The sequence below is a fragment of the Mus caroli genome, unplaced genomic scaffold, assembly GCF_978045245.1.
Source record: "Mus caroli unplaced genomic scaffold, Mus_caroli_1 scaffold_3, whole genome shotgun sequence".
Classification (NCBI taxonomy): domain Eukaryota; kingdom Metazoa; phylum Chordata; class Mammalia; order Rodentia; family Muridae; genus Mus; species Mus caroli.
In genome coordinates, this window is record NW_028227258.1 from 1,459,094 (window position 1) to 1,485,872 (window position 26,779).

Below are 26,779 nucleotides of genomic sequence, written 5' to 3' on the forward strand. Positions count from 1 at the left end.
AGATTTTAAGATATTTCTCCCTTTTCTTTTCATCCCATGTATGCCTGTTTGATTGGCTCAGACAGGAGAGTGTACTATATCTCTTCCCTCTCAGTCCTATCATCTGTCACTTTTTCTCTGATTTCCTTGATCAGATGGAGAAGGGAGCTGGAGAAGAGTTGAAGGATCCAGGAAAGTCTTACTTTGATAAAGGCTTTGCTCTGCATCTGTGATAAGCCACGATGATTACCTTAAGCAAAACTGCATGACATGCTCCCCTTTCCTAAACCTTTTCCCTTGCAGAACTTCTCACCTGACCACTCTGGACATATTCTCCCTTCTGAAAAGTCCTTGCCACTCCTTGGGCTGCCCCTGTAAATGTGAATTTGTCTGCAAGTTGTTTTCTGAGGTTTCCTTTGTCCCACCAGACAGTTGTATCAAGCAGGACCAAACATGGAGCACTTGAGTTCACTACCTGATGTGACCTACTTCTGATGAGCAGGAATACCCATGTCTTACTTGCTTAAAAACACTGGGCATGCATAAAGTCTGACAAGGACTAGGACCTCTATGAATCTGGGGCTACTTCTCTCTGAAAGTCAAGCACAAGAATTTGGGGTTCAGGAAATAGACAACAAATTTTTAGAAAAATCCTGTGGAAGTCTGTCTCTCAAAGCTTTAAGAAATATAAGATAGTACCCCATGCAGGGGTAAGATATGCGTTTACAAGAGAACACATCACAAATCCTTCTGCACAATTCCTCCTTTCATGTAATACTCTGATGCTAGTGTAGGAACATGGCCCTTGGGAGTAGCTGAAACACAAAGCTGGACCAAGGTGTCTACATTTGATTGACAGCTTTACTCATGGCTAAGCCCTGTGACTCAGGAAATTTATACTATCTTTCTGTGTTGTTTCTTCATTGACAGCAGTAGTAAGGGTTATATGAATTTCTGTACAGTAAAGCTGAAATGCAATAAATATTGTGGTACCATTCCATAAGTGTGCCTTCACTAACAGCCAATGATAGTTATTTGTCTTTTCCTGGGGAGAATAAATACCTTATAATCAGCTACACAGGACAAAAACAATAAACTAAAGAAAGGATTTGGTTGGAGAACCAATAAGTTTATTTAGGGTTATATATAGGATTATGAGCTACCTACAGGGGGATATACCAGTAAAGAGAAATCTCTTTCTTTTTCTGTCAAGAGGAGGGAATGGCCTTGTGAACTCTTCTTCTTCTCCAAGAAGAAACAGTATTGTGTGGGCTTACTAGTAGAAACCACACTAACCTGGCCTCTTTACATCCTTCACCATGGGCAGAAAAATCAAGCCTGGAAAGTGTCTCCCTTTGTGAGGTTGGCTTCACAGCTTCAAATAAGAACAGAGCAAGACTGCAGAAGAAAACTATTGTCAGATCTTAGTAGCACATCTGGCTACTTTACTCCAGGCCAGATGGAGGGAAACAAGCAGGCACAGAAGTCAGAATAATCTAAAAATGTCTTGGAAATCAGTTCGTGGTTATGCCCTTTTGAATAGCATCATTTCTGTTATTGAGCCCAAAAGATCTGAAATCACCGACTTCCCATTTCAAGATTTCATACAGTTCTTCTGCAGCTTAAAGCTGATAATTTTCTGTACCCTGTGGTTTGTCTCTGTCATCCTCTGGGGTTCCTGGACCTCTACCTTCTACATCTGTAGCTGTAAAATCAAATGTTCTGCATTCAGCTTGGGATATTTTCTAAATTGAAATAGAAAAGATTGTCCTTGTGGTTTAAAATGATGGGTAAAAGATAAGTATCAGGTTTCAAAGAAATTCTTCTCTGAATTGTCAGGTCAAAATCTATCTGTAAGAAACTAAGATTATAAGTTGGGAAAATGCTGTGTGTTAAATGTATCAGCTTCCCAAAGTGTGTAAGTACAAATACAGTCTTGGGCAGAAAACCTCCTAACAAAATAATAAGCTGCTAAATCTTAGCTCTGACGAATTAGGAATGATGCCTTTATGGTTCCAATGGATACCAACAGCATTGGGAACAGGGCTGGATGCAAAGGTGCTTGGCAAATAGCTGTTCACAGAATAAATTAATTAATGAGTAACAAGACGTCTTCATTTAGAAAAATACGTACTTCCAGTTTTGTTCTCTTATCTTCCACATGAAATAAAAAGGCAAGTCATTAAGTTGATGGCATTTTAAGCCACTTATGTATTTATGAATTCATGTCTCTTGGTGGTTTCTGATGGATCCATTAACAATCAAACCTCCAACCAGGGCAAGGCTGTTTTCAATTCTAGAATATGTAAGTGTTCCTGTGAATTAAAAGTCTTGGAAAACAAGAAATGATGTCTGGTGTACTTGGAAAATTCTAGCTTTATTAAATCAAAGGTTGCTGTTTAATGAGAGTGGATGATTTTAAGAACCATGCAAATAATTCATTTCAAGTTAGTACACAATGGATGCGTGTATTAAATGATTCAAATGATACCTGGGGTATCATACAAGCTAAGGGAAAGAGTCCATTCTAATATTTTAATTGTTTAAATTAATGTTGTTTCCATACAAATAAAACTCATAAAATCTTTGCATCAATACTTTTAAGTCATGGTTATAAGTTCAACTTCATTTCACATCAGGTGTCCAAAATCCAGGCACTGTGTTTTATTTTGTGCAAGTCTGGGCATCTGTAGCACAGAACACAGACAAATGCTTCCTTATTAAGTTAAAAACCAAAAATATAAGTGACTTTTTGAAACATTCACTTGGGTGTCTAAAGATTATGTAGTGTTATCTCTCTCTCTCTCTCTCTCTCTCTCTCCCCCCCCACAGAGGTCATGAGGTATTCACCTGTAGCATTTGTTACACCACGTGTCTGTCAGATATGGAATGACACAGATCATGTCACAAAGCACATCACTCCTTACTGCTGCCTTTTGGTGTCATCAAAGCAGAGCAAATGAGAAAGCTCTACACTCAGCTGTACTCTAGCTGGTATTCTGTCACCCACAATGCTTTGGCTGGATGCCACTTCCAGGGAACCCTAGGTTGGAATGTGTTGGCCACAAAGTTACCTTAAATCTTTTTATAAGGCTTTATCTTTTTTTATATGTTTCTACATGAAAGAAAAAAAACTCTTAACTAAACTTGTTATGAACTGAATTTTAAAAGAGGAAAGGAAAAAAGAGATCATTGAAACTAATTCTTTCTTAAGGGTAATTTTATGTTTTGCTTTAAGTTTTTGAGAATTTCATATATAAATGTTTTATCTACATCAATTCCACCTGCCCTCTGTCCATGTAACTCCCATGTCCATACCTCCTACTTCCTCTCAAGTATTGAACTCTTCTTTAATTGTTATTACATGTATGTGCACACATACATGTAAAACTGGCCAAATCCATTTGGTGTTGTTTATATATATCTTAAGGTTACCATTGCCTGAAGAAACACCATAACCAAAAGCAGCTTGGCAGGAACAGAATTATTTTATTTACACTTATTATTTTATTTTATTTACACCTCAAGATAACATTCCATCACTGAGGGAAGTTAGGGTAGGAACTCAAAAAGAGGACAGGAATGTGGAGGTAGAAGCTGATCCAGAGAACATGGAGGGGCACTGCTTACTGGCTTGCTCAGCTTGGTTTCTTATAGAACCCAGGACCACCAGCCCAGAGATGGCACCACCCACAATAGGCTTGGACCCTCCTCCATTAATCACTTATATTCTAGCTAGTTTCAAGCTGATATAAAACTAGCTAACACCATGCATGCATGCATGCATGCATACATACATACATACATACATACATACATACATACATACATACATACATTTATACATTCATACACACACACACACACACACACACACAGTTTCTTAAGTCCTATGTCTAAAGAACAGATTCTTGGTGCAGGTCTTTTTTTTTTTTTTTTTTTTGGTTTTGGTTTTGTGTTTTGTGTTTTTCTTTTTCTTTTTCTTTTTCTTTTTTTCAATTAGGTATTTTCTTCATTTACATTTCCAATGCTATCCCAAATGTCCTCCATACCCTCCCCACCCCTGACTCCCCTACACACCCACTCCCACTTCTTGGTCCTGGAGTTCCCCTGTACTGAGGCATATAAAGTTTGCAAGACCAATGGGCCTCTCTTTCCACTGATGGCCGACTAGGCCATCTTCTGATATATATGTAGCTAGAGACATGAGCTCGGGGAGGGGGCGGGGCGGGGGGTACTGTTTAGTTCATATTGTTGTTCCACCTATAGGGTTGCAGATCCCTTTAACTCCTTGGTTATTTTCTCTAGCTCCTCCATTGGGGGCCCTGTGATCCCTCCAATAGCTGACTGTGAGCATCTTGGTGTAGGTCTTACTGAGTTTTGGGAGATACGTGAGTATTAAATGAGTGTGACAAACAAGTGAGCAGGAAAGAAAAGTGAACACAGGAAGTGAATTTTTGTGAATATATAATTGTGACCCTTGGGTATTTATTGCTGATCTGACTGATGGGATGTGAAATACAGAGAGTCTCTGAAACTAGATAATATGCATTAAGTAGTTGTAATGGCTTTCTGTGTTTACAAGGGAATCAATAGTGGTCAGGAAGGGGTGAGCAGGTGTATGAGTTGCTATCACCCAGATATGTTGCTCCCTCTAGGATCAATAGCTGTGTTTATTAAATAGACATAATATATATTTCTGTGCTACATATCATCTTCTTTTTCATTAAGTGGTTCATGATGTGCCTATTTCTCAACTTGCTAATATATCAACCTAGAGTTCAGATTCGAATTGCTTGATGAAATTTATTTTTTTAATCTCTTCCTGGTTCATTGAACATTCTTTTTTTTAATGTCAATTTTTTTAATTAGGTATTTTCTTCATTTACATTTCCAATGCTATCCCAAAAGTCCCCCATATCCTCCCCCCACCCAACCCCCTACCCACCAACTCCCACTTCTTGGCCCTGGCATTCCCATGTACTGAGGCATATAAAGTTTGCAAGACCAATGGGCCTCTCTCTCCAATGATGGCCCCCACTAGGCCATCTTCTGATACATATGCAGCTAGGGACAGGAGCTCTGGGGTGTACTGGTTAGTTCATATTGTTGTTCCACCTATAGGGTTGCAGACCCCTTTAGCTCCTTGGGTACCTTCTCTGGCTCCTCCATTGGGGGCCCTGTGATAGAACATTCTTATAGAAATAAATCTCTCCTGGAATTAGTTTTGTAAATGGTTAAAGACACATTATTCTTTTTTAGTAATTATCTTATGTTTTAAGACAAAGAGAAAATAAAACTTTGTTGTAAAACTCATTTAGTATATTATATAAACTTTTAGGTTTTCAGGAAATTATTTACTGAGTGCCTGAGAAATTTTAACTTACATGGATATTTTTATTACAAATTATGAGATTATGACAATTAAAAAGGCAGGCAAGTTTTCTATGTGTGCTCGAGTAGCAAAATTTAAGATTTCTTTTTTTTAATTTTTAATATTTTTTATTACATATTTTCCTCAATTACATTTCCAATGCTATCCCAAAAGTTCCCCATAGCGCCCCCCAATTCCCTACCCACCCATTCCCATTCTTTTGGCCCTGGCATTCCCCTATATTGGGGCATATAAAGTTTGCAAGTCCAATGGGCATCTTTTTCCAGTGATGGCCGACTAGGCCATCTTTCGATACATATGCAGCTAGAGACAAGAGCTCCAGGGAACTGATTAGTTCATCATGTTGTTCCAACTATAGGGTTGCAGATCCCTTTAGCTCCTTGGGCACTTTCTCTAGCTTCTCCATTGGGAGCCCTGTGATACATCCAATAGCTGACTGTGAGGATCCACTCCTGTGTTTGCTAGGCCCCGGCATCGTCTCACAAGAGACAGCTATATTTGGGTCCTTTCAGCAAAATCTTGCTAGTGTATGCAATGGTGTCAGCGTTTAGAAGCTGATTATGGGATGGATCCCTGGATACGGCAGTCTCTAGATGGTCCATCCTTTCATCACAGCTCCAAACTTTGTCTCTGTAACTCCTTCCATGAGTGTTTTGTTCCCAATTCTAAGAAGGGGCACAGTGTCCACACTTTGGTCTTCATTCCTCTTGAGTTTCATGCCTTTAGCAAATTGTATCTTATATCTTGGGTATCCTAAGTTTTGGGCTAATATCCACTTATCAGTGAATACATATTGTGTGATTTCCTTTGTGATTGTGTTACATCACTCAAGATGATGCCCTCCAGGTCCATCCATTTGGCTAGGAATTTCATAAATTCATTCTTTTTAATAGCTGAGTAGTACTCCATTGTGTAAATGTACCATAATTTCTGTATCCATTCCTCTGTTGAGGGACATCTGGGTTCTTTCCAGCTTCTGGCTATTATAAATAGGGCTGCTATGAACATAGTGGAGCATGTGTCCTTCTTACCGGTTGGGACATCTTCTGAACATATGCCAAGGAGAGGTATTGCTGGATCCTCCGGTAGTACTATGTCCAATTTTCTGAGGAACCGCCAGACTGATTTCCAGAGTGGTTGTACAAGCTTGCAATCCCACCAACAATGGAGGAGTGTTCCTCTTTCTCCACATCCTCGCCAGCATCTGCTGTCACCTGAATTTTTGATCTTAGCCATTCTGACTGGTGTGAGGTGGAATCTCAGGGTTGTTTTGATTTGCATTTCCCTGATGATTAAGGATGTTGAACATTTTTTCAGGTGCTTCTCTGCCATTCGGTATTCCTCAGGTGAGAATTCTTTGTTCAGTTCTGAGCCCCATTTTTTAATGGGGTTATTTGACTTTCTGGAGTCCACCTTCTTGAGTTCTTTATATATATTGGATATTAGTCCCTTATCTAATTTAGGATAGGTAAAGATCCTTTCCCAATCTGTTGGTGTTTTTTTTTTGTCTTATTGATGGTGTCTTTTGCCTTGCAGAAGCTTTGCAGTTTCATGAGGTCCCACTTGTCAATTCTCGATCTTACAGCACAAGCCATTGATGTTCTATTCAAGAATTTTTCCCCTGTGCCCATATCTTCAAGGCTTTTCCCCACTTTCTCCTCTATAAGTTTCAGTGTCTCTGGTTTTATGTGAAGTTCCTTGATCCACTTAGACTTGACCTTAATACAAGGAGATAGGAATGGATCGATTCGCATTCTTCTACATGTTAACAACCAGTTGTGCCAGCACCATTTGTTGAAAATGCTGTCTTTCTTCCACTGGATGTTTTTAGCTCCCTTGTCGAAGATCAAGTGACCGTAGGTGTGTGGGTTCATTTCTGGGTCTTCAATTCTATTCCATTGGTCTATTTGTCTGTCACTATACCAGTACCACACAGTTTTTATCACAATTGCTCTGTAGTAAAGCTTTAGGTCCGGCATGGTGATTCCACCAAAGGTTCTTTTATCCTTGAGAAGAGTTTTTGCTATCCTAGGTTTTTTTTTATTCCAGATGAATTTGCAGATTGCACTTTCTAATTCGTTGAAGAATTGAGTTGAAATTTTGATGGGGATTGCATTGAATCTGTAGATTGCTTTTGGCAAGATAGCCATTTTTACAATGTTGATCCTGCCAATCCATGAGCATGGGAGATCTTTCCATCTTCTGAGATCTTCTATAATTTCTTTCTTCAGAGACTTGAAGTTTTTATTATACAGATCTTTCACTTCCTTAGTTAGAGTCACTCCAAGATATTTTATATTATTTGTGACTATTGAGAAGGGTGTTGTTTTTCTAATTTCTTTCTCAGCCTGTTTATTCTTTGTGTAGAGAAAGGCCATTGATTTGTTTGAGTTAATTTTATATCCAGCTACTTCACCGAAGCTGTTTATCAGGTTTAGGAGTTCTCTGGTGGAATTTTTTGGGTCACTTATATATACTATCATATCATCTGCAAAAAGTGATATTTTGACTTCATATTTTCCAATTTGTATCCCTTTGATCTCCTTTTGTTGTCGAATTGCTCTGGCTAGGACTTCAAGTACAATGTTGAATAGGTATGGAGAAAGTGGACAGCCTTGTCTAGTCCCTGATTTTAGAGGGATTGCTTCAAGCTTCTCACCATTTACTTTGATGTTGGCTACTGGTTTGCTGTAGATTGCTTTTATCATGTTTAGGTATGGGCCTTGAATTCCTGATCTTTCCAAGGCTTTTATCATGAATGGGTGTTGGATCCAAGTGGAAACAAGAAGAACTATTCAAAGAATCAACCAATCAAGGAGCTGGTTCTTTGAGAAAATCAACAAGATAGATAATCCCTTAGCCAGACTCACTAGAGGGCACAGGGAAAGCATCCTAATTAACAAAATCAGAAATGAAAAAGGAGACATAACAACAGATCCTGAAGACATCCAAAACACCATCAGATCCTTCTACCAAAGGCTATACTCAACAAAACTGGAGAACCTGGATGAAATGGAGAAGTTCCTAGACAGATACCAGGTACCAAAGTTGAATCAAGATCAGGTTAATGATCTAAACAGCCCTATATCCCCCAAAGAAATAGAAGCAGTCATTAATAGTCTCCCAACCAAAAAAAAGCCCAGGACCAGATGGGTTTAGTGCAGAGTTCTATTAGACCTTCAAAGAAGATCTAATCCCAGTTCTTCACAAACTATTCCACAAAATAGAAACAGAAGGTACTCTACCCAACTCATTCTATGAAGCCACAATACTCTGATACCTAAACCACAAAAAGACCCAACAAAGATAGAAAACTTCAGACCAATATCCCTTATGAATATTGATGCAAAAATCCTCAATAAAGTTCTTGCTAACCGAATCCAAGAACATATCAAAACAATCATCCATCCTGACCAAGTAGGTTTCATCCCAGGGATGCAGGGATGGTTCAATTTACGGAAATCCATCAACGTAATCCAGTATATAAACAAACTCAAAGACAAAAACCACATGGTCATCTAGTTAGATGCGGAAAAAGCATTAAGATTTCTTTAACTTAACATTAGCCAAATGTCCACCTGTCTACTCTAAGACTAATTGAAATATTTTATTTATAAGAATCTTGCAATGGAGTATATAATCATTATTTCAAATAGACAAAATTCTGCAAATACATATTCATATGTATATTTTACATGTAAATAAAGATGGTCACCCTTTAGGTGACAAAAAAAATTTCAAAATACCATCAATACCAAGTTATACGTTCTAGGTATGTAGATAGATAAATCAATTGATACATAGAAACATAGATACATAGATGATACACTGATACATGAATAGATGATGATATGTAATTGATATGTATAAATAGGTGATATTTTGATATATGATAAGCAAGTAAAGATTATTATTAGATAGATTATCTATAGATGAGGCATAAAGGTGAATAAGTGATAATCATAGGTTCATCTTGGTCACATTCCTTATTACTTAATGTTTTTGGTTCCTTTCTTGCAAAAAACTTGGTCAATGATCTTATTTAGACATTCTCTAAGTTACAAGATGCCTAAATAAACAGGTCAAACACCTTTGTTTTCTTTAATTGATGTGCTTCCTTAAAACAGAGATTTTTTTTTTTACTGTTCCCTCACTGACTATCCCAAATTTTTACTCTTTATTTAGTCGAACAAGCCTTCTAGTCTTAAATACAGTAATTTATTCTCCTTTCCTTTTTACTTTTATATTTTCTTTATGAAATGCTAGTTTATTTATATTTATATTTAGTTATATTTTAAGTTCTTTCCTAAGGATGAGAGGAAAAGACAATAAAATAATAAAATAAATGCTTACATGGTATAAATTTATTTACTTAATTACTGAGCACTTACTGCATGTGTAAAGGTTTCCAAATTACCATTTTATATTTGCAATATCTCTTCTTAAAGAAAAATATATCAAATTGGGAAGGAAAGAGCTTTCAAATGAGACATTAACCAATGACTAATTTTCTTCTACTCTAGCAAGATCTGAGTTATATGACTTTATCTTGGGGGACATGAGGAAATTTACTCTGGTCAAGGAACCATAAAGATCACAGAAATAACCCCACCCAAATCTAACTTGATGACCCTATGAGCTTATTGTAGAACATGAATGAGATACATACAAGAGGGTATGTATCACTCCTCCATGGGTGATGAGTCACGATAGCTAGATTTCTGGAGCTCCCTGCACAAGTTGTAGGCAGATGCACCTAAGAGTCTCCTCTACTAATAATTGTTTATTGTTTACCTAATCTTGGTGATGGGACCTGATAGGTTTTGAAAGTTTCTTAGTTGTTCAACCTTTCTTCTCTCCTAAAGTCTTATGAGCCTCCCTAATATTTAAAAACTAGACTTGATTATTTAGAAGACATTTCGGTATTTTAGAGACAGTTTTACTATGTGGTTTGGATGCTTTGAACCAGTGCTTCTCCTGACTCAGCCTCCTGACTTCTTGAATCACTGCTATTGTTTGAGTTACTTTGTTATTGTTGTGAAGACATCATGACCTAGGCAACTTATAGAATAAAGACTTTATTGGGGTTTACAGTTCCAGAAGGTTAGAGTTCATGACCATCATGGTAGGGAGCATGGCAGCAGTCAGGCAGATATATCACTGGAGCAGTAGCTGAGAGCTTACATCCTTATCCAAAAGTAAGAGAAAGCTCCCCTTCAAAGACATACCCACCCCAATAAGGCCATACCCCTTAATCTCTCCTAAACAGCTTTGCTGAGTACCAAGCATTCAAATATATGAGCTTATTGCTCCATTCCCATTCATACCACCACAGCCGTAGTCTACCCCTCTTGTCAGTAAAACTTTGCAAGTAACATAGATTGACTTTTAAAGCCCAAAGAGAAATAGTATATTTTAGGAGGCATTTAAAAGCCCATTAGTGAATTATAGAATTACAAAATTGATTATTTTTTCCTTGAGTTTGGTTCTGGCAGCATGAATCTTCATTTACTCATCCATAAAATGTAAAATATATCATTATGTCACCATGACCTTTGCTCTGAATTTCTCATGTTCTAGAATGGTTTTTGAGCCTAGGGGAAAAACTCAAGCTAATGGAAATTTTTATTTTATAAAAGGTTAATTTTTTTTAAATTAAACCTAGTTTTTAAAGTATTTTCTTAAAATTGAACTTAAAAATATTGTGTTTATAAATCTGTCAAGGTTAAATAATTACTTGAAGGCTTATTTATAGATTTGTTCCATTTTAAAGTATTTCTTTCATATTCATAGATTTAATATACTTACTTTTATTGATTTATTGTGCATTCTAAGTCCTAGTGTAATAAACAAACCTCCCAAGGACTGAAATAACTCCCATATCTAATCAGTTATATATCTGTAGGTATAGAAAGCCCAAGTTCTCTTAAACATTATGAACCATTACTAATCCTCAGAATATAATTCTCCTATATATCCCAATTAAAATCATAACAGAGTAATTTAGTTCTCACTTCATTGGAATTATGTGTCCTCATGTTCGAATAGGTCAAACTTTTTGAATGTTATTAACACATTTAATGGCATTTTTATATTTCCTTACACTAATACCACAAGTTATTAATAGAGTCTATTTTTTTCATGATTTTATTTGTTAATTTGCAAATTTTCCAGAATCTGGATGTCATTTTTTATAGTCCTTATACAACTTTACTACTGGGTAAAGTTAGACCCAGTTCTAACACCTTGCTGTCACACAAAAGTTTATTTTACAAGACCATGACTCACTAACAATGGCCCCAAGTTCAGATCCACATTATCTTTGTTCCATAATCATTGGCTAATGCTTGTCATCAATAGAAAAAGCAAAAATGGATAACAGCAGGTTCTTCGGGTTTCCACTGGCTTATGTTTCATAAGCTGGAGTGGAATACTTGCCTAGAAGACGTCATGAGGACAAGTACAATCCACCAGGTGGAGGAGGATAGCATAAACAAATGTATTAAATGATTTCTTTTGGAAAAGGGTCTCATATAGTTCAGGCTGACCTTCAACTCACTATACTGTTGAGGATGACTTTGAACTTCTGATCCTCCTCCCTCCAATATACAGGTGTTAGACCTAAAAGGAATAGCCACAACACTTGGTTTATATAGTACTAAGGTGCAGATCCAAAGTTTTGTGCAGCACTTTATGCCAGCACTCTCCTTACAGAGCTACTTAACATCTCAGACATCAGATACATCAGTCAATAGGTGCTGCACACTCTATCCTGTCACCTCTCAAGAATGATCACATTCTCACGAAATTCTTGGGCGATTCTGCCATTCAGGACTCAGGTTAAGATCTTCTTTGTCTGCTATTTTGTTGCATGGCCTAATATTAAATTATTATTATTATTATTATTATTATTATTATTATTATTATTATTATTTTGCTTTTCCCAAGGTATATGATCAAGCTAATGACTCTATCTTGAAGTTACAATGAGGTTCCTGAAATGAAATCATCCCTGTACTCTGAGCAACATGAACACTATTGCATTGTCCTGTTTTTTGCTCCTGTCTTCATCCTTAGTGGTTCCATTTTGCTTCTATATCTGTGTGGTGTCTTCGGGTCCAGCTGTGCCCTGTCTGTGGCACTTTGCATGCCTCTGGCTTTTGTCTTCTGAAATACACTGCAACAGTTTCTAGTGTTCAGAGCAACTCCTGTTGTTCAAGAAACCCCATTTACCCTCACACAGACTTTTCATATTTGTATTTGAGAGTCTAGATCATGCTGTTTCCTACTATTAAACTAATTGTTAATAATAAGCAACCTGCAAGTCACTATATTATACAGATTTTGCCAGCATTTCATTTGTCCTATAATTTGTTTGTTCAGTAATTTTTCATAAAGATGCAAGTTAGAATAATCTAACTGCCCAGATTATGGAAGGATTTGAAATTCAGGCAGAGAAGTTTCAATTTAATGCTGTAGGAAATAGGAAATAATTGAGCTTTCTGAAGCAGGAAATAGAAAATGGGCATGGGACCATTATCACAGTAGGATGGAAGGTATAGCATTTCATATCAGATCCTCATGAACTGGAATCCTGTCACCAAGAACAGTGCGTTATCTTTCCACCCATTGCAGAGGATCTCACTACCTCCTCTCTGGGAATCTTGTCCATGCATTGATTTGACAAATGACAGCTTCCCTCTTTGTCAGAGATGTTATCAGACAAAACAGGTCAGTTCTCAAACATGTTACATTCAATCTGATAGCAAAATTAGAAGCATTGAACGAAAAGGTTCAAATACAACATGAACAATTTTGAGGGGAAAATGTCTCCAAAGGAAAGAAACAACCAACCATGTGAATTCTAGTAAGAGACTTTTAAAAGGAATTGTTAACAATAGGAAAAATATATATTTTATGCCTGTTGAGGACTGCCTCCCACCGTGTACCTGGACCAAAGACATTCACAGTGTCTCTTAGAGTCTCCTTGGAACATAACCAAGCATAACAGCTTCCCAAGTAGAATATATCATCCTCCCATTGCCTGCTTCTTTCCCTTGCTTATTTTGATTTTTACTCTTATATTTGTGTTTTACTCTTATATTTGAGAGTCTCACCAAAATGAACTATTTATTCATCAAAATTGGTCTCAGTCAATATTTTCTTCTGGGGAAACTAACTTGAAAAGAACCATTTGAACCCACTTGGGGTGAAGTCTAAATAAAACACCTTCTTGTCCCTCCTGACACTTAGACCAAGATATTTCCTGTCCATTTTAGGTTATAGCTCTAGTCTGTTTGTTTCCCTACCACCCTGTGTCTCTATGGTTTTAACTACCAAAATCCAAGTAGTCTAGCGATGACTAAAACAATTTCTTCAAATATCTTGGTCTAAGAGCATTCAAACCATGACTGACTTGTCAATCAAAAGGCCTCCATGCCTCATGGCATGTGGTCAGTGCCCCTCCTCTGGGATTATATAGTACAAAGGTTGTATTCTGTCAAACTGTATTTCAAATTTAAATGTCTTTATCTCTATCCCTCATCAGAGCCTTCTGTGGAGTGTGCTAGTATTGTACCATAAACTAGGCCCAGAAGACCCTAGTCTCATATTGTGAATTCTGTTTTCCATCTCTATATACAGATCCTTTACCACATTGGTTTGCTCTGCCCAGATTTTGCAAGTTCAATGTTAAAATACTTTATTTCACACTCTTTGGGGAATTACCCACTCTGGATCTTACAACTGTGTTGTATCAGTTATAATGAGTTTTATGAAAATACTTTTGACCTTTAAAATGTAGTTGTTGTTTTTTTCTTTTTCTTTTTTTCTTTTTTTTTTAAGTTTTCATTTTTCAATTTTTTTATTAGATATTTTCTTCATTTACAATCCAAATGCTATCCCAAAAGTCCCTTATACCCTCACACCACCCTGCTGTCCAACCCACCTACTCCCACTTCCTGGCCCTGGTATTCCCCTGTATTGGGGCATATAACTTTTGCAAGATCAAGGGCCTCTCCTCCCAATGATGGCCAATTAGGCCATCTTCTGCTACATATGCAGCTAGAGACATGAGCTCAGGCGGTACTGGTTAGTTCATATTGCTGTTTCACCTATAGGGTTGCATACCCCTTCAGTTCCTTGGTTACTTTCTCTAGCTCCTCCATTGGGGTCCGTGTGTTCCATCCAATAGATGACTGTGAGCATCCACTTCTGTATTTGCCAGGCACTGGCATAGCCTCACAGGAGTCAGCTATATTGAGTCTGTACAAGGCAAAATTTGCCTAAAATGATGAGCAGACAATGGATCTTTCAAGTTTCTTTTGCACCTGTAATTCACCCTTAAAATGCCCTTTGCCATAACACTTGCTGGGTAAAATGCTCATTGAATTTCTTTGCTGTGCAGTGTTCGTACTCCATCAGCTCCTAGGATATTATTGGCATTAAATAATCAATGATGATTAGTAAACATGTCACAGAAACCCCAAGAAAGCATTGAGCGTGACACTAACTTAAAGCTTTCAGACAAATCAATACTTGTTTGAGAGCATGATTGAGATTTCAAGTTCTCAGGACTTTTCATTTAAACATCATTTGCGTCTTCAATCTTTGGCTTGCAATTGTCAGGAAGACCATCTCTACCTTATGTATTTCAAAGGATGATTTTAATGATAGTTTCAATATATGCAATGAAGAATCATATTTAAGTATATAGCATTGATAAATGGAATGTTATAGGGCTTGGCATCTAGGTCTGTCCTATTTCACTAGACTCACACTAAATCCCGCAGTGACACATGTTAAATACTGTAGTCAGAACCGACACTCTAATTAAAAGTGTAACCAAACAAGGCTTTTCCCCTGGGAAGTCATGTGCTAAGTAGGAACTTGTGCCCAGAGGATTTTTAACATGTGCTTTCATGTTAAAAATGAAAGAGACACAGAGAGACAGTTCAAACTATGGGCAAGTGTTGACTGGAAGGGACCTCCAGAGGACTGTATCCAAACACTGCAGGGTGTATGCTTCTTCACCAGCATGCTCTACATACAGCCACCATATCCAGGGAAATGGTTTGATATATAGAATATTAACTAGGAAGTCGAAAGCTAGCACTGCCACAAAAGGAATTTTAGCTCAAAGCAAGGAACCTTTTGAAATGTTTTCAAACAATATATCCTTGTAAATGCATTAACGCATAGCTTTTGAAAAGCAGTCTATATTCAAACAGCAGTAGCAACCTTCCCTATCGCCAGTAGAAAATGGCCCATAAACACACAAAACTGCTCTGAGTCTCTGCTCTCCTTTTAGAGGGCAAACATATTGAGAAGCTTTCTCAGGCCTAATATCTCTTAAGAAGTTCTCATGAAAACAGAAATTCTTCAACCTTAAATAAATATTTAACCAATATATGAAGTGTTTACAGTCTACAATGCATGGTCTTAAGTAGAACTCTGAGGTTATATCATGGAGAACAGTCTAGAGAAAGCAGCTGTTTGAGGTCTCAAAGTGTAAATCTGATAATAGGAGGCATGGAAAGTTTGAAGCTTAAAGGACCCATGTAACATGAAGCTGAGAACCAAAAGAGACCAAAGAGAGAAAGCCAATGACCTGAACTTTGAGGTGAATTATAAAAACTGGACTGCAGATATCTGAAGAGCAAGAGAGCTTAAGCAAAATGAAGAATTGGATGAGAGAATAAAGGCCATGTCTCCATTTCTGTGTAAAGAAAACCTGCAGCTGAATCAGTATTTGTATGTCATGACAGGGAATCTGAATCTTTTTCCTCTGACAAAATAACAAGTCTATAAAGATGTTAAACCACAACAACTCTAATTTCTTTCTCATCTTTTGTTGCTATTGTTGTTTATGTTTAGTTCTAACAGATACATTGTATTTCACTTTAACAATGCATGTGTAATCAGCAAATTACTTGAACATAAACACATCATTTGCTAAGCATTATTCCATCTAAGACTGAGCATTTAAAACAAATAAATAATTGCATCAATTAAATGAACATAATCTTCATCATTTTAATTGCTATTTATACTCTGTCACTATGTTTTGAATTTTCCAAAACATCCTTTAGAGTTGTCCCTGGAGACAAGACCTTAGTACATAACTTCTTCCATATATAGTTGGCATAATTAAGCACATCTTGAACATTTCCTCCATCTCTTTATCCCACATCTTAAATATTTATTTGGAATACACACTAAGTGAAAGTAGCAATAGAAGCATTTTGAACTCCATTAAATTCTTTAGCTCTATCTAACTATACTTGGAGTAGAATGTGCCAAGTATAGTTAGTGGTGTGTGTGTGTGTGTGTGTGTGTGTGTGTGTGTGTGTGTGTGTGTGTGTGTAAAACTCTGGATAATCTAATAATTTCCTAGAGATTTTCTTATATAAGCTATGGATGGAAAGATTTTATATAGAATATTCAAATAAATACTTTTAAAGTACTTTTTAATATTTCCCACATCAGCCATGGATAGAATACATGCAGAAGTCAAAATAACTTTATTCACCCATAGAAACTACTCTCCAATAATTTAATTATTACAATACATAGGAACATGTTAGGCTTCATTTTGTTTGGTTGGTTTTTTGTTTATGAATGATACATTGAAGACATCAGCCATGGTCACTTCTGCATGGGAACTGACCACTTCAAAGCAGACCATTTTGTTTTAAGATCAACAGAAATTACTGATTCTGTTTTTATAGTAGTGAGAACAAAAAAAGTCATCCAAATGGAATTATTGGAAGTTACTCTGATCTGTAAGAAATAAACTATATGATAGTTCCCAAGAAATTATGTTTTTCTAATTTTTCAAATAAAGGAAGGAGCACTTTGTGTTTGCCATTCTGTTAGCACAACATTAAAGCAGCAAGGGGAGTATTATGGTATGCACAGTCTTCTCACAGGAATACTGTGTCACTTGGAAAGTGAAGGTTCTGTCACACATTGAATTTTCACAGCCATTGCTCAAATGTTTGAGTGTTGTTTTGGGACTGAAACTGATAGGAAGTGTAGCAGCTGACAGCTAGGAACATCTCTGAACATTCTGTTCTTGCTTACTGTGTTCATTTAGATGCATTTATTAATTTATAAGTACATTTAATTAAAATTGTTTAAATTTTCTTTTTTTTTTTTTAAGGAGCCCGCTACATGAAAAGAATGCAAGTCAAAGTGCCCACAGCCTAGAAGTCTTCAGAGACAGGAGTGACTAGCAAGTAGATATTGTAATACTTCCTATGCCTAAGTGTACAGGGTTCAGTCATGTTCTGGGGATTTGACTCTATGGTGACCAAATATTCTTACAGCTTTAAAGTGATGCTTAGTAATGTTTGCGCAAAGCTCTACTACACCACATAAAATAATTAGGAAAAATAAAAGCCATCATGGGTTTCTGGAAACTCATTTTCTGTCAGTAACAATGAAATTATTTTTTAACATAAATTTGAGATTAAGTACTGTGTCTTCCCCCAGGCCTAACTTTTATATTCCCAATTCCACACTCACTCAGTCATAAAGAGTAAATGAATCCCCCAATTTCTGGTGACATATTCAACCATGGCACAAATGTATTAATCCCTATCATAAACCATTTGAGAAAATTATTTTGTAGTCATGCTTTCACTTTTGAAGGTTGCATTTCAAAGCATCGAGGTATTGTGAAATAAAACCCAGGCAGAGTGCAGTAAGAGTGCACTTGCCAGCACAGCCTGATATTTTGCAAGAGAGATTCAATGACAAAACCATGCAGTGTGGGGATGAATAGATTAATGGGGAGCTGCCACAGAGAGAAAAAGTTACATAAGATTGAATGGATAGCAAGAGAATTTTCTGAAAACCTGTTGACATCATGTTAAAACAGCCAAAGTTGGTTCTTCTCAAATTTATCTTGAAGAGTATAATGCAATCAAATGTTCAGGCCAAAGGATTATAAGAAGTACATACATTAAATATTTTATGACAAGTAGATTTGCAATTATAAACTATATGTCTTAATATTTCACACATATATTACACATAAATACATTATCATTTCAAGGTAAAAATTAGTACCATAAGTTCTTCAGTCTTCAAAATAAGTGCAGTAAGTTATTAAGTAATTTTTAATATTAATATCAATATAACACATTTACCAACAAAAGTATTTAAGAATTATGGTGTTCATAATTGAAATTTTTAGATTGGGCATAATTGTTTGTTATAATCCTGTAGTACAAGACAGTTCTGTGGTAGAAACTATAATAAATATGTAACATGTATTTCAGTTGCTTAGCAATACAGATTCCTAAAGAATTATACAACCCAAGAGAAGTATCTTCCCTTTCAATATCTTGTGAAAATTTTATGAATGAAAACTTACAGATGATAAATAATTCATACATAAAATTTACCAAATGTTTACAGAGTTTAGTTGACACAATTTGAGAAGAAACATACTTAGCAATAACTAAGTAGAGATAAAAATTTATAATGTAAACTATTTGTCTTTAAGGCATTTGCTTACACATGTAGAGATTTTTATAATGGGTTGATATAAAGTAATATCTCTTACAGTTTGAAGAGATGTGGAGGAATACCTTTAAAATGCAGTCTCTTTATACAGTTTACCTAAGCAACCTTCATATTTAAGGGGGGAGTGGTGAAAGTGTGCTTGTAAATACTTGTGTGTGCATATCAAGAAATAATTAAAGAAGACCATGATTTTTAGAGGGCATGAAGGAAACTAAATCAGAATTGCTCTTTAAATAAAGGGATAATAGTAGGTGGCAGATGTGAACAAACTGTTGGGGATATGGGGTTTGCAACCAGGAAGTTGACACTTGAAACTAGGTGTAAATGGTAGGAGCCCAAACTAAAGAGGCGGTGACAGAGAAGGGAAGACACAGCTGCATGTGTTCATATGTGTGCCTGATATGCTGTATCAGAGAAAACAGTATTTCCTTATAGTCATCCATAGCCTCTGGCTCTTAATAATCTTCTCAGGATCAGTTCAAACAATTCCCAGCATGGAGAGTGAAAGTGAGTGTGAAGTCCCACCCTTTAGCTGAAGGCCTTGGCAATTGACAGCTGCTAAGAGAGGGAAAGTCAGTTGTCTTTAAGGTTGTGACCTCTGGTACGTTGACCATGCTCAGCCTACTTCAGTCAGTGCAAGGCCACATATCAAGGAAGCATGGACAGCACAAACTTGACTTTTTAAAACAAACAAAGAAAAAACATAAAAAAAAAAAAAACAGAGAGAGAAGAGAGAAAGTTTGGTAGGAATGGAAAGAATGGTAACTCTAGAAGAGTTTGGGGAAGAAGGTTAAGATATGAATAGACTATGAAATTCTCAAAGAATTAATATTAGTGGGGATGGTACATGCACATTCCACAATAACTTTGGATGGATAAGCTGTGACCTGAAACATTTAAAATAGGGAAGGGGGCAGCTTACTTCCAATGGAGGCTGTTACTGTGGCAACTGTGTTTAACAAGATGAAGTCTCCTTCCTCTAAACTCTGTAAGCTGAGAATAACAGCCTGGAATCAGGCCTATGGGCTGAATTACCTAGATAGAGATTGTGTTTGAAGACACAAGAACTTAACCAGACAAAATTTGTGTTACAAAGTGAAAGATGACCATTACCCAGGTCAGTTTTGAGGCACAAGATTCAGTTTTGTTTTGAAAGATACAGATTCTGTTTGAAGGAATTGAACCATAAAATAAGAGTAAACTGAAACCAAGGAAGTAGCATAGAAGTCATTGGTGTTCAAAGCTTCTAAAAGGTCTTGGGTAGGGTGACTGGTAGAAAAAGTTCATGCCTTGCAATTTAGTCAATAACTGAGATGGGTAACTAAGCCAATCAGCAGAGAGAGAGAGAGAGAGAGAGAGAGAGAGAGAGAGAGAGAGAGAGAGAGAGAAGTCAATGAATCCAATATGGCACATTTGCGCTTTGGCTTCTTTCTGTAGAGACCAATGGGAGATTTTTCAGATTCACCATGGGAGAGTTCAGTTTTAAGTTCACATCTTATTTGTTGAGTAGCATATTTTAAATATTCTAAAACTTTCCGTAATTTGAACAGCTAATTCAATTCAATATATATTAGTTAAGGAAATCTTATTGTCTGCTAAATACATATATGAGTATTTTATATGTCTATTGATGGGTAAATATGTTGATTTTATAACTTAGCTATAATGGCAGTGATATGTGAATGTCTTATGTTATGTTGATGTAGAATCCTTGAATGTATACAAGGATAGTATAAAAAGATGCATGTATACACAGTGGTGGTCAAGCTGAGTCATATGGAAGTTCTATTTTTGAAATTTTTAGAAACCTACATTCTGATTTCTAGAGTGGACAAACTAGTGTACATTTCCATCAATATTGTATGAGAGTTGCCATTCCCCTCCTTTCTCACCAGCATTGGTGTAAACTTCTCTTAGCCATTTTAGCTGTTATGAGATGGAATTGTAATGAACTTCAATGTGTTTTTTTAATCTGTATTTTTCTGGATAAAGTTATTTAATATCTTTTATGTGTTACTGGCCATTTGAACTTCATCCTCTGAGAGCTGTCTATCTGTCCATTTCATTGTCCCATTTATGTCTGGATTGTGTAGGTTTGGAGTATTTGGTTGTTTTTGCTACATATGCTAGATGTTAATCGTCTGTCAGATGGTCAGCAATGACTTTCTCCCACTTTCTAAGCTTCTCTTCATTTGATTGTTCCCTTTGAAATGAAGAAGCTTTTTAATTCCATGTGCTCTCATTGGTCATTTATTGTCACCATTTCCCTACTATAGAATCTTTTGCAGGAAATCCTTGACTATGTCTAGATCTTGGGTGATTTTCCTATGTTTTCCTCTAACAGTTTCAGAGTTTCAGGTGACACCTTAGATTAACTTTTGTATATTTTAAATTAACTTTTATACAGGGTGAGAGATGGAGAGAGAATTCCACTCGTCTATGTTTAGACGTCTCTCTTCCCCCACACCATCATTAATGTCTCTTTTGGGAGAGTGGATTTATTCCTTGGTCTCTAAATCTGTTTTATGACATTGCCACCCTGCTCTTTGCTCCCTTGGCTCTGTAGTCAAATAAGATACCAGGATGCCTGGAACAGGGCTCTTTTTACTGAAGATGGCTTTGGCTACATGGTGTCTTTTAAGCTTACCTAGGAATTTTAGAATTTTTTTTTTCTGTGAAGAATATCCTTGGAATTTTGATGGGGATTGTGTGGAATCTGTAGAAAAAATTGGTAGTATAGCTACATAATTTACTATATTAATTCTACAAATCCAAAACCATGAGAGATCTTTCCATCTTCTGGTGTCTTCTTATGTTTTTTTCTTCTGTGCTTTAAAACCGTAAAGGTCTTTCATGCTCTTGGTTAGGTTTATTTCTAGGTGTTTTTGAAGCTATGTGAATAATATTGTTATTTCTATTCATTTCTCAGTGTGTTCCTTATTGTTATATAGAAAAACTTCTAATTTTTATGTTAATTTGTTTCTGATAACTTTGTGAGGTGTTTGTCAGTACTAACTTTTACTGGTTTTACCACTTCATGCCCAGTATCATATTATGTGCATCAAGTGTAATTTTATCCTTTAAATTTCCTATTTATACACTTCCATTTCTTTTTCCTTAGCTCACTTTTATAGTGAAGACTTAAAGCATTGTTTTGAAGAAGGGTGGAGAAAATAAACACTATTATTTCATTCCTGATTTTAATGATAACACCTTGAGGTTTTCCTTATTTAAATAGTGAAATATTAGCTATTTGTCAAACATAAATTTTATGTTAAGGTACATTCCTTCTGTTCCTAATTTCTTTCTGTTATTTATCATAAATGAGGGTTGAATTTTACTATAGACTTCCCTGCATCTATTGAAATGATCATGTGATTTCTGTGCATAAGTCTAATAATATAGACTTTGATATATTGATTTATGTTTTGAATTACTCTTTAATTCATAGAATAAGGCCTTCTCTGTTATAGTGAATGGGTTCTATTTTGATTTTGTTTGTTTCACAAATACATAGTGGAATTGGATTTGCATGCGTCTTTAAGAATTTTTACATCAGTGTTCATTAGAGACCTTGGTTTATTATTTTTTGTTGTGTTCTTATCTGCTTTGATATCAAGCTAATACTAACTTCAAAACCGAGTCTGATAACATGCCTTCCCTTTTTGGCCATGGAATAGTTTGAGAAACATTTTGCTATTTCTTATTTAAAGGTCAGTAGAATTCAACAGCATCAACATTTTACTTTTGTCTTCTCAATCTTAAGTTACTTATACTCTCTTGGACTACTTTTAGGTAAGATTTATCTAGAAAATTATCTATGTTTTTCAAAATTTTTGTTTATTGGTATTTAGGCTTTCAAAGTATAGCTAAACATCATTGGAATTTCCTTTATGCCTGTTGTGACATTTCCCTTTTCTCTCTCATTTTATTAATTTGAGTGTCCTTCACAGTGGCTAGTTTGACCAACAGTTTGCCAATCTCTTTTGTCTTTTAGAAGAACTGAGTCTTGACTTCATTGAATCTATTCACTTCCATTTATTGGTGCCTTCCTGGTGTTTTGTAGTGCTTTTTACCTATTGAATGGTGATCAGCTTGTTTTTACTTTCCTAAGGTCTTATAGTGCCTCAGTAAATTATTTGATATTTCTCTGATGTTTTAATGCAAGCATTTGTAGATTTAAACTTCTCCTTAGAGCTACTTTTCATTGTGCTGGACAGAGTCCAGTATGTTTTAGTATCATTTTCATACAATTGTAGGAAGTTTTAAACTGCTGGTTTCTTTCATGTCACATCCATCACTCACGTGGTCAAGTTGTTCCATCTCTTGGAGTTTGTGTTGTTTACATTTTCTTACTGTTGATTTTTAGTTTTACTCCACAGAGGTCGGATAGAATAAAAGAAACATTTCAATTGTCATGCATAGGTAAGGACTGTGCTGTGTCCTAAGATGTGGTTTATATTTTAGAGAAAGATCATTGAGCTGCTGAGGAGAATGTGTATTCTGCAGTGTTAGTGGAATGCCTGTTAAATCCATTTGACTATAATCACAGTAAACCCGGGTGTTTCATTGCTGACATTTTGTCCACATGTTTATTTGTAAAAGTGGGTTGTTGAAGTCATCCACTATTATTATATAATGGTCAACTTATGATTTTATACACATCAATGTTTGTTTTATGAAATTGGTTGTGCTTGGTACCATGTTGTTTTTATTACTATGACTCTGTAATATAAAGACCTTGATGGTCAACTCTCCAGCACTGTTCTTTTTGCTCAGGATTGTTTTGTCCATGTCGAGTCTTTCATTATTCTGTATAGCTATTTAGAATAGTTTTTTTCCTATTCTGTAAGAATGAGGTGAGGATTATTGAATCTATAAGTAACTTTTAGTTAAATGATGGTTTTCACAATTGAGTGTACTAATATCAAATGCTTACGTACTTAGAAATTTACTATTACCATAATGGATGGTGAGACCAATCAATATAAAGTAATACTCTTTATCTTTTTAAATTTAGGTTTGAGAAATATTTGTCAGATCGTAACATTTCTACCCCTGTTTGCTTCCTAGTTTTATCTCATTCGTTCATCCGAAGGCTTTGCCAACAAAGTGCATTCTTGCAGACAACTTTATTATTATTATTACTTTTATAGTTGTAGAGTCCAGCCATTGCCCCACTTCAGGTCCCTCCTCCCACAGTTCCTCATCCCATTCCCCCTCCCTCCAGCCCCCCATAGTATCCAAGAGGATGTTCCCCACCCCTGCCTGGCCCCCACCCCCACTACCTGGGGCCTCAAGTCTCTTGAAGGTTAGGCAATCTTCTCCCGCTGAGGCCAGATCAGGCAGTCCTCTGCTATATATGTATCAGAGGGCCTCGGAGCAGCTCCTGTATGCTGACTGGTTGGTGGCTCAGTGACCCAGAGATCTTAGGAGGTCTGGGTTAGTTGAGACTGCTGATCTTCCTATGGGATCTCCCTTCTCCTCAGCTTCTTCCAGTGCAGAGCCTCCCAGACCGGAGAAGGTAGTGGCAGATGCACAGAGTAAGACTCTAGTGTGGCTTTAAAGTCTGAGATTCTCCAGGCACTCTAGCTCTCTAACTGTACTGAAGTGCTGATGTTAACTTCTATAATTCCTAAAAACTTTTTCTTTCTGAGGGTAAAAGGCTGCTGGATTAGGCCTGTAACCTAACAACTGAGGATTAAGTAATGTGGCTTTTGTTCTATCTCAGCAGGAACTGCATGGCTATTCTGAAATCACAGGAAGAAAAAGAGACACTTTAAAAAGTGATTATAGTGTTTATTACTAAGTTGTAAGAAGTTTCCTATGAAAGCTAAGAAAAAAGGGAAAACCAGGAAGATCCTAAGCAGGGGCAAGAGAAAAATTCTTCTCATGTCTTTGTCCTCAGTACTTATACATCTGTCAGAATACATAATCACATGCTAAAAAGTTCATCACAAGTTCACACCCAAAATCAAATCATAAATTGAAATAGAAGTTTACAACAGAAAATGTTTACGTGCATATCCATTATGAGTAATTATCTGGCTAAATATCCATCACCTGTCACAGCTCCACAGGTTCATTGAAAGTCAAAAAATATAACTAAGTTATTAGTGAAATTTTGTATAGATAAAACCAGTCAATATTTTATCTCCTGTCCTAGCACCTATAATAAATCTTTAGTTCCCTTTTTATGACCTTTGGTTAATTGTTTTACAACCTCTTGGAATGTGCTCTGAGTAGGAGAAAGTCTGGTTACCATCTAAGAGCAATTAACTGGTGACACTTGGGAGACTGCCAGTGTTCTCATTGAAGTTTTGACTATCAGAAAAGGAACTAATAGCAGTCCCACTTTAAAAGTGCTTAATAATTACAGATATAATTTTAGGGATTATTACAGGATCATCATTAATACTTAAGAAGCCATCTGTTTGTCTATATAGCATTACTATAAGACAGTACATCTTTGTAGATCTGCAGAAATTTGCTCAAAATGGTTGGGTAATAGCTAGTGATTGTCATATATGTTTAATAATATAACAGGAAAAGCATTTTAATAGCAGAAATCTTTTCTAAAATAAAATTTTTAGGTCTTGTCTATAAGAGCAAATTTGTCGTAGATTAATCCAAAGCAGACATTCTTATTAAGATCACGTGCTAGTTATTAGCTTGTCCTGTTACAGCTCCAGACATTCTACCCTTTCCCTAATTCAACCACAGAGGTCCCTGACTTCAGTCTAATGGTTGGGTTTAAGTATTTGTACCTGTCTCAGTCAGCTGCTCAGTGTTCCTCTTTCCCCACATCCTTCCTAACAGATGTGATCACCTGAATATTTGATCTTAGCCCTTCTGATTGGTGTAAGGTAGAATCTCAGGGTCATTTTGGTTTGCATTTCCCAGATGACTAAGGACTTTGAACACCTCTTTAAGTGCTTCTCAGCCATTTGAAATCCCTCTGTTGTGAATTCTCTGTTTAACTCTGTGCCCCATTTTTAATTGAGTTGTTTTTTCCCAGTCTGTAGGTTGCTAGTTTGTCCTATTAACTGTCTTTTTCCTTTTTTTTTTTTTTTTTGCCTCCTGAATATGTTGAACTTTACTTTCTATGTGTAAGATTCCTTTATAACCTTTATATCTCTGGCTTAGTGGTCATGAATTCCTTCATCTTGTACTCATCACTGGAAGTTTGTCTTTTTCCATTTATGAAGGTTAACTTTGCTGAGTATAAAAATCCAGGTTGATAATAATGCTTTTGAAAACTTGAAATACATCTTTGCGAGAGCTCCTGGCTTTTAGAGTTTCTATGGAGTAATCTAATGTTTTTATGATGCTTTCATGTATGACTTGGTGCTTCTTTAAGCTTTAAATATGCTTTATTTCTATAGACTTGGAGTTTACACTATAATTTAATATGGAATAGCTTCATTGAGAGAGCAGTCTCTTGTCCTATATTTTGAGTAATTTTCTATTATTTTATTAAATAATTTAATGTTTTCAGGTTGACCTTCTATGCTCATGATTCATAAATTTGGTCTTTTAATGGTATCCTACAGATCTTACACATGTTCTATTCATTTTCTTGTCTATCATCAATGGTGTTTTAATATTCAACATCATCCACCTAGTTTCTAAACCCTGAAGTTCTGCCTTTTACTTCATCTAGTCTGTTGGTGAAACTTTCTATTTCACTTGGGCTTTTCATTTCCAAAATGTTATGTATATTTTTTCAATATTTTTCTTTGTTGAATTGCCCTTTCGTATTCTAGATTTTCTTCCCTATCACATTCAGACGTGTGTATTTTGTTTCAGTTTTTTCTCTTCAATTTCTTTGAACATTCACTTACTCATTCTTTTAATTGTTTGTATGAAACA

The 26,779-nt window shown here is 36.1% G+C and overlaps 1 protein-coding gene across 10 annotated transcripts in view; it reads left to right on the top strand.

Annotated features, from left to right (window-relative positions):
- Window positions 1-26,779, top strand: part of Lrrc7 (leucine rich repeat containing 7) — a 505,524-nt gene that overhangs the window by 135,273 nt on the left and 343,472 nt on the right. For 2 of the 10 annotated variants that reach the window (XM_085835364.1, XM_029475019.2), the window contains one exon: window positions 17,538-17,613. The exons of 7 other annotated variants lie outside the window; for them this stretch is intronic. In XM_085835364.1, coding sequence (XP_085691490.1) covers window position 17,613 — 1 coding nt within the window. In that variant the 5' untranslated portion in view covers window positions 17,538-17,612. Of the gene's footprint in view, window positions 1-17,537; window positions 17,623-26,779 lie in introns of all 10 variants that reach the window. One more of the 10 variants, XM_085835365.1, reaches the window with a different exon arrangement.